Source organism: Brassica oleracea, chromosome C3 (genome assembly GCF_000695525.1).
Source record: "Brassica oleracea var. oleracea cultivar TO1000 chromosome C3, BOL, whole genome shotgun sequence".
NCBI lineage: Eukaryota > Viridiplantae > Streptophyta > Magnoliopsida > Brassicales > Brassicaceae > Brassica > Brassica oleracea.
The window spans coordinates 21,389,756-21,398,477 of NC_027750.1; the positions used below are offsets into that span (position 1 = coordinate 21,389,756).

At 35.7% G+C, this 8,722-nt stretch overlaps 2 protein-coding genes across 2 annotated transcripts; one reads left to right on the plus strand and one right to left on the minus strand.

The window, feature by feature from the left end:
- The first annotated feature begins 796 nt into the window (after positions 1–796).
- LOC106328404 (mitochondrial adenine nucleotide transporter ADNT1-like) lies at positions 797–3,579 on the plus strand. Its single transcript, XM_013766839.1, has 8 exons — positions 797–1,181; positions 1,480–1,528; positions 1,611–1,774; positions 1,859–1,896; positions 2,308–2,420; positions 2,519–2,632; positions 2,716–3,054; positions 3,136–3,579. Exons 1-8 carry the CDS (start codon positions 1,021–1,023, stop codon positions 3,217–3,219), a joined length of 1,062 nt encoding a protein of 353 aa, XP_013622293.1. The 5' UTR covers positions 797–1,020; the 3' UTR covers positions 3,220–3,579.
- A 626-nt stretch (positions 3,580–4,205) lies between these two features.
- LOC106332416 lies at positions 4,206–5,588 on the minus strand. The gene is made up of 3 exons (XM_013770877.1): positions 5,523–5,588; positions 4,582–5,383; positions 4,206–4,509 (listed from the first exon to the last, which is right to left on the minus strand). The coding sequence occupies exons 2-3, from the start codon at positions 5,328–5,330 to the stop codon at positions 4,491–4,493; spliced, it is 768 nt and encodes a 255-aa protein (XP_013626331.1). The 5' UTR covers positions 5,331–5,383; positions 5,523–5,588; the 3' UTR covers positions 4,206–4,490.
- Positions 5,589–8,722: the final 3,134 nt, after the last annotated feature.

Here is an 8,722-nt window from a genome sequence, read left to right on the forward strand (position 1 = left end):
ATTTTTCAGAAAACAAACTTTGATTGATAATCGCACATTAACTTTTTCGCATCTATATTCATTTTGAATAAAAAATTAGACCACTACGTATGTCAGTAATGTTTTTGTATTGAAACAGATTAATGAAAAAACTTCAGTCAAGGTAATTAACATAATTTTAAAATCTTTGATGTAATACATAGAACTTCGGTTAAGGTAACTAACGCAAGAAATAAATGATAAGGTTTGATGTAATACGTATCAACGTATATATGTGACAAATGTAGACAAAACTAAGGTAATTATAATGTTTTGATTAATGGCATGATGTGTAATTACTCTAGTTAACAATGAGGTTTTAAATAGAATAGGTGAGGGAGCTTGTGGAGTTGCCACGTAAGAAATGGCACACTTGTAATAAACACATGAACTAAAGGTTATTTATTTTTAATGCTCCTCAAATAATAAAAAAAGGATTGTTATTCAAGGTAATTCTTAATACATAACACTCTTTAGTTTATACTTTTTGTTCAGAAGCTCTTCATTCATTTCTTGGATTATGAGAAGACATATTTCATATCTGTATCGTTGACAATTACGATAACATTATCAATAGTAGTATTCGACGGGAAAAAAAAGGTAGTATTCATTCATCACCTAGATGCAGACTTGAAACTGATTTTCATTTTTCGCAATATAAGGACTATTTTACAAAACAAAATTAGTCAAGGTACTGATTTGTAAATATACCCAAGAAAAAGAGTGCCATCAAAACGTCGTCGTAATGCATCAGTCTTCTTAATTAGTTAGGTTGTCTTTTGGCGTTTATTATCATCGCCGCCGGGACAGTGAAAGAGAAGAGAAGTAGATTTCTCTCTCTCGACAAGTGCTTTGATCTCTCTTCTCCTCAATCTCAAAACGAAGATTTCTGCAGGGGTTTCAGGTCCTCGTCGAGAGATCGAAGATCGTTAGAAAACTTCTGAAGAGATCATTTGAGATCGTTCGTAATCGTAGGGGAGTGATTTCGATTTCTCTGTATCGATGGCATCAGAGGATGTGAAGAGCACCGAGTCGGCAGCTGTATCAACGATCGTAAACCTGGCGGAGGAAGCGAAGTTGGCGAGAGAAGGAGTCAAAGCTCCGAGCCATGCTGTCCTCAGCATCTGCAAGTCTCTCTTCGCCGGTGGCGTCGCTGGTGGAGTGTGAGTTTCTCTTCTTCTTTTTTTTTTCTATTATGTTGATGAATCTCGTGAAATGCTTCATGGGTTTTCATTAAAAATCAAAACTTTATTGATGTTGATGAATCTGGTTGCTGAGTAGATCAGTGCCTTAAACAGTCAAATGTAGATATCGGGTTTATGTCTGAAGGAGTAGTATGGTCAGAAAGTGTTCATCTTTACTTGAAAATGGTCGAGTCCTGTGATTGACTTATATATAAAAGAAAGAGCTGTTAGTTTCTTGGGGGTAATGTCTGAACGGAGATGTGTGTGTTTTGATTAGGTCACGAACTGCAGTTGCACCTCTGGAAAGGATGAAGATATTGCTTCAGGTTTTGCTCTGCTTTTTGTTTTGAAGCATTTAAATGAACTAGAGAGTGGAGACTTAACATGTTCATTGCCGATTACACGTAGGTCCAAAATCCACATAACATAAAGTATAGTGGGACAGTCCAAGGATTGAAGTATATTTGGAGAACCGAGGGGGTTCGTGGACTGTTCAAAGGAAACGGCACCAACTGTGCTCGTATTGTTCCTAACTCGGCTGTCAAATTTTTCAGCTATGAGCAGGCTTCAAAGTAAGACCTTCTCCATACTATGTTCTCTTCATTCTACTCAATTTATATATCTTAATCTAATCTAATGCCCTCTCTGTCTGTTAGGGGTATACTGTACATGTATCGTCAGCAGACAGGAAATGGTTAGTTGATTTCAGTCTAAATTTTTTTTTTTATTCCTGATTGAATCTTCTATTGCATGATACTCCAAAATGATCCATATTTAGTAAAAAAAATGTTAAAGATACATTTTTACTTTTTAATGCAATTTTTATTAGGTAATAGCTAACTTTGAATAAATTAATTGTGTTTATGGAATTTTGATTGGATAAAAGTATGACAAATGTTTAAATCACTAAATAATGTATTTATAATATGTGTGAAAACTTCAAAACATAGATCTTTTTGAAATGGAATGAGTATTACCTATCACTTTAACCTTTAATTTAAGTTGCTAAAACGAAACTTTGGAGCTTTGTTGAATATATATTACAACAATACTCTGTTTATAAGATTTTATGGTTAATGGGTTTATGCCGTTTCCGCTTCTGCAGAGAACGCCCAACTCACTCCTGTTTTACGGCTTGGAGCTGGTGCAACTGCTGGAATAATAGCAATGTCTGCAACGTACCCAATGGATATGGTTCGTGGAAGGCTAACTGTCCAGGTAACTTTTTGTTGTACACCATAACTTTGTAATTTGCTGGGGACTTGCTTAATTGGTCATCTTTGTTAAGTCTGCAAACATTGATGATATGTCGACAGACTGCAAACTCTCCTTATCAATATAGAGGAATTGCACATGCTTTATCAACTGTCCTGAGAGAGGAAGGTCCAAGGGCCCTGTACCGTGGTTGGCTTCCATCAGTGATTGGAGTTGTAAGTCTCATTTCTTTTTCACCACTCAAAACGTAATACTAGTATTTCATCCATTTCATGAGAGACCATTGTGATAAATGCAGGTTCCATATGTGGGCTTGAACTTTGCGGTCTATGAGTCCCTTAAGGACTGGCTAGTCAAAGACAATCCATTTGGACTAGTGGAGAACAATGAGCTGACCATCATAACGAGACTCTCGTGCGGTGCTATAGCTGGAACTGTTGGTCAAACGATTGCTTACCCACTGGATGTGATTCGTAGGAGAATGCAAATGGTTGGGTGGAAAGATGCTTCCTCTGTTGTTACAGGCGAGGGGAGAAGCAAGCTTGAATACAACGGCATGGTTGATGCATTTAGGAAGACAGTTCGTCATGAAGGCTTTGGAGCTTTGTACAAGGGTTTGGTCCCCAACTCAGTGAAGGTTTGTTCTTTATAACAAAAACTTTTTTTCTTTTAAATCAAACCTCCTTTTCTCAAGAGTATTATTGTCGTGTTGGTATAGGTTGTACCATCAATTGCGATTGCATTTGTGACATATGAGATGGTGAAAGACGTTTTAGGAGTGGAGTTTAGGATATCAGACTAAGTCCATTTGATGGTATCTTCAAGAAGAGAGAGAGAGAGGACACTTCTATTTTTGTAGCGGATGAGACAGAAGAGAAGTTCGACATTTTAGGGGCTTTTATTTGAATCTCCTTTCAGCATCCTTGGAAGGGATAAAAGGCTATAGAGCTTTAGCCAAACTTCTAATTTTTTTTCTTTCGATTCTGTTTTCTTCTGAATCAAAATAAGCCAAGAGGCCAACTATAAAAAACCTATCAGGTACTGGAGCTTGTGTTTTGCAGGTTTTGGTGGGGTCTTTTGGTATTGAGTTATCACTTTTATTGGTAACTTGTGGATTAGTTTGAATAATTAAATTCATGTTGTGTGCTGCTAGTCGGTGTTTCATGTTCTCTTTGTGTATGCATTGTGGAACAGACAAACTTGTTTTGTTGTACCTCTAGATAGGCCTGAGACTTATTATCCAAGATCCGGATTCGATCCGAGATTCGCTCCGTAAATAGGATATCCGGGGTGTCCAGATCCGAATCCGGATAGTAAAATCTTGGATCCATCCAAACCGAATCCGAATATCTTAATTTTTAGGTTCGAATATCTGGATACGTATTTTTAAAACACATTAAATTTTTAAATTTCATTAATATTTATATTTGATATATTAATATTTATACATGAATTAATCTTATAATATTATATTTTAGTTTTTACAATATTATAGACATATATAAATATATTTATAAATATTTGATTTATATATTATATTAAATATTTGATTTATATATTATATTAAAAAAAATAGTATTTTAAAAAAATATATTATTTTTACGGATCCGGATCCGGATATCCGCGGATAATACAATATCGGGACAGATATCCGAAATCCGGATATCCGGAAACTACGAATCCGGATCCGAATATTAAGTTCACGGATCCGGATCCGGGTACCCCGAATTTCTCGGATATCCGGATCCGTCCCACGCCTACCTCTGGATACTCCATGCACTATGGTTGTGTAGCAAAATCATTTCTCTATATCCATTACAAGAAAACAAATACGTGGAGAACCACTAACTCTAAGATACTGTTTATAAATAAAATCGTATTCAAAATGATAAAATAATGGCTGAATATTGGATCGCAATCATATGCTTAAAGGATGACAAAAAAATAAATCATATGCTTAAAGTAAATATAAGGAGGATAAAAAAAATACAGAGTGATTCGTGAAGCTGAGCCGTTGGCGACGTGTAACCACGCTTGAAGCGTCTATGAAAATGACAAATCCATCATCATTACTTATGAGTGCAATGTAATCCTGCAATTTAAATAATTTTATTTGTCACTAATCAAAGCTTATTAACACTAATCATTAATTGAATGAACGTACCATTTAAGCATTGTGATGGTACATTTAGCCATCTGTTTATCAAGCGTCTGTAATGTAACGCCACCGCAACTGAGACTAATCCCCACCGTAACAATCCTACGCCTTCCCACAGCCAACCCCACCTTCGTCTTGACTGTCACCTTCACCACCAACTTCTTACTCTTCATCTCCGCTCGAAGCCTCTTAACCGTCAGATCATCCACCTGCTGTCCCTTCACGTTGATCGGAATGATCACGACCGTCCGATTCCCCGGCTTCTCCACAAAGCCTTTGACTTTCGTTGACCCTAAGCTCGTCTCGAAATCGCCGTCTCCTACGCTCACCGCCACGTCAGCGTCTCCGTAGTAGTACCTTAGCTTCCCGTTGGGGTTTCTGAAGTCGAGTTTCGCCGTGGTCTTCGCCGTGAGTTGTGATAATCCGTCGTCGGCTTTCCCGCGGGAAAAGTTGAAGTCGGTGACGCGGAAGTTGGCGAGGCGTACGACGGGGAGTCTCGGGCTGTACCTGAGGAAGAAGACGGAGACGGTGAGGACCAAGAGGAGGATGACGATTGCGACGGTGATGCAGCAGCTGCAGCAAAAGACGCGGCAACGACTCCATCGTCGCTTCTTCTCCGGGTAAAAAGACGGCGGGATCATATGCTTAGGCGGCCGGCGACGTGATGATGTGTTAGGAGTTTCAAGAGGCGCGTGAGGCTCACGGTAGCCAGGTGGTTTCTGAAGCACCGGTTTTAGAAACTTCTCCGCTTCCATCTCTTCGTTGCCGGCAAGGCTTCTTGTGTGGTCTCTGTTCTTCTCAATATATGCTTCAAAATGAAATTTGAAAAGTCTTGCGTTATGATTTTAATATATCTTTTTGTTCTATAAAATATAAATCTTTGTATGTAATCCGACCAACAGAAACAACAATGATTAAAAAGATTTCCTGACACTTTGGCCACTTACTGAAAGTCTTTCAACTGAACTGACGTGCCTTATGTCTCTCTGGATTTTTGAACTACTCAATGTTTTCTATTTATTTATTGAAGAAAATACAAACAGGGTCACACATAATCTGTAAATAACTACGTTGCATGGAAGCTTCACCGGACGTCCGCTTCCCGCTTCGGAACCGGAATCGGAATCGGAACCTTGTGGAAGCTTGCGGAATCTCGCTTCCAAAACGTTTCTAAAATATTCTCTTTAAAAACCTGTTGGAAGCTTACGATTCCGTTTTGGAATCACGCTTCCATTCTTTTAAAGAAAAAAACTACAATGTCTTATATCAATAAAAATATAAATTATAGCTTTTAATTTATATAAAATCCAAATTTTAATAATATTGAATAGAGAGAATAGAAATATACAAGTATAAAAATTAACAATATAAATTTTCTTTATGCATTGAAATTTTTTATTAAAGATATAGCACATATTGAAATATATTGTGTCAATTATTTATGAAGTATTAAAAATAATTAATATAATATTTTTTTGTAAACTTAATTTATGTGTATTTTTACAGTTTTAATATAAAATCATTTCAAAATGATTATAAATGAATAAATGCTTTATTTCAAATTTAAATCATATAATTTTTAGTCCTAATTTTTTTTAAATATATATATATATATATAAAATATTTATATATGGATATACGCTTCCAACACGTACCCGCTTCCTAATATTTTAAAAATTCTCGCTTCTGCGCTTCCTTACGCTTCTGCTTCCAGGTACCCGCTTCCGTTTCCATGTAACATAGGTAAATAATAGTATTACTAGAGAGTTGGCGTTAGTTAGACCCGGACGTTTGGGATATCGCTTCGGTTAAGTTCAGTTTGGATATGAGTAGTTTGGGTAGTTCGGATAGAGAAAAATCCAACTGAGATAACGATATCTTGTATTGAAAGAGGAGAGATGAACCTAGATATTCTAACGATTGAGAAGAATTTTAGCCCCACACGAAGTTTGTGAATAAGTGATTGTCTGATAGAGGCTAGAGGATTTATTTACTATATGACATACAGCGGCGGATCTACGTACAACAGCAAGGGGGCAGTTGCCACCACAATATTATAAAATTAAACTTAACTGCATAGAGATTGTCATAAATTATACAGCTTAGTTGGTTAAAGTCTTTCTTTTGCCACCACAAAACCTGGGTTCAAAGCTCCTTCTTCTTCTTTTTCCCTTATTATTTCTGATTTTCCTTTTATCTACATTTTACATTTATTATTTTCTTCAGATTATCAAGTAAAAAAAATCTATTTTTAATATGCCCCCACTAAAAATATTTTCTAGATCCGCCACTGATTGACATATATTCGGTTCCATTCGGATAGTAAAACTAGGAACTAGAAAATATCCAGAGGTTCTCATTCGGTTCTGATTCGGTTATTTCAGGTAATTCTGGTATTTCGAATTAAATATCGAGTATTTTGAATAAGATATCGAATAATTAGGATGATTCGGATAAAAATCTTGAATATTTCAGACTACTTTGGATATTTTGGATAATAATATCCGGATACTTTCTGATAGTTCGGATACATTATAATAATTTATTTTTCTTCAAATAGTTTTGGATAATTTTAATGGAATTAAAAAATATATTTAGTTATGTTATTTGTATATATAATTAATATTTTTATATATTCGGATAACACTTGGTTCGGTTGGTTTGGATATTAGAAATATATGAACCATTCAGATATTTGAGGATTTTGGTCCGGTTCCGTTTCAGATATTTCGGTCCGGTTCAATCATCTGTTACAAGTTGTATAAACAAACACTCTTCGCGTCCCACGTTGAGGGAGGCACGTCGAGTTCTCTATAATACTAGGGTTCGCCAACCCCGGGCAAGCGCGGGGTACGTGGGTGTTGTATATCCTAATAATATTGATTTCTAAGATTCTCAATAGAAATGCTCTCATAACATGTACATATACCGGTGAAGATCACATCACTGGGGAAAAATATGTAGTCGATTAACTCCTATGAAAATTGTTTTTAGAAGGAACACCAAACATTGGCTCCAGAAAAGTTACCAATAGCTTCATCACTTTCGATTACTGTTCAGAAAAAAACATACCTCTTCGGAAAAAAACTTGATTAGTTGATATAGGTCAGTATGAACACGTGCATTAGAAATTTAGAAAACTGAACTCCACGTTTGGGGTGAAAGAGGGCTTAGTTTCTGACATCAAAGGCATGGAGTGGTCTATGTTATTGTAACTTTACTTTTTCTTTTCAGTTATGGCTTCATTTCTAAAGGATGTATTTATTATTTTCACTTACTAATTATTTTCTTACTAAAATAAGTATTAGTATATTTAGTAATGCTTGTTATATTTCTATGTACGGATTGATGAGATGAATGTACTCGAAAACATTATATATTCACTCTGATGATAACAAAAAAAGGTTATGGATATATAATTTATATAAAGAATAATCATACGATTACTTAATCTATGTAAACCTATGTATATGGAAGAAGATCGGTGGAATTGAAAACCAAGATAGGAGGAATCAAGCAATAACATATTGAGCATATGATTCTTGTCGCATAGATCCCCAAAGGCCATAGCAGGTTAAGGATTCCTACGTGGATTGTCGAGCTCCTGGAACATCAAAAGTCACTAAATCTTTAGTTCGAGTGTATATCGATCTATGTATTGGGTCACAAGTAAAGGATTCTTGAGTTAATGTGATTCCGTATTTTAGTAGGATGCTGGTAAGTTGATTTTAAATGTATTCTTCAAAATAAAAAATGATTCTTTTGTTTTAAATTGTTTTGTTTCTGCTGAAGTAAGTATTTCTGCTGAAGTAGATCATAGTGTGATAATTTCTTTTCTTGCACGATCTTCTTGGCTTCCCATAGTTTCATGGGCAATGATGGTGGAGATGTAGGAGTTGGCGTTGGGAGCCAAGGGAATAGTTTGTTGTCGTATTACTAAAGGACACTTTGATACGATTATGAAGTCTGAAAGAATGTGAGGATCAAAAATAATTAACACTAAAGTTATCACTGATTTTCCGGCTTAGTTTTTCTTAGTATTTACTAAAACACGTTTTTCAGAAAAGCAGTGAGATGGTTTTAGGTGCATACGTAGACACTGTCTTCTTTTTTCTTTGTTATCAGTGATTTGCAGTTTATATACAAA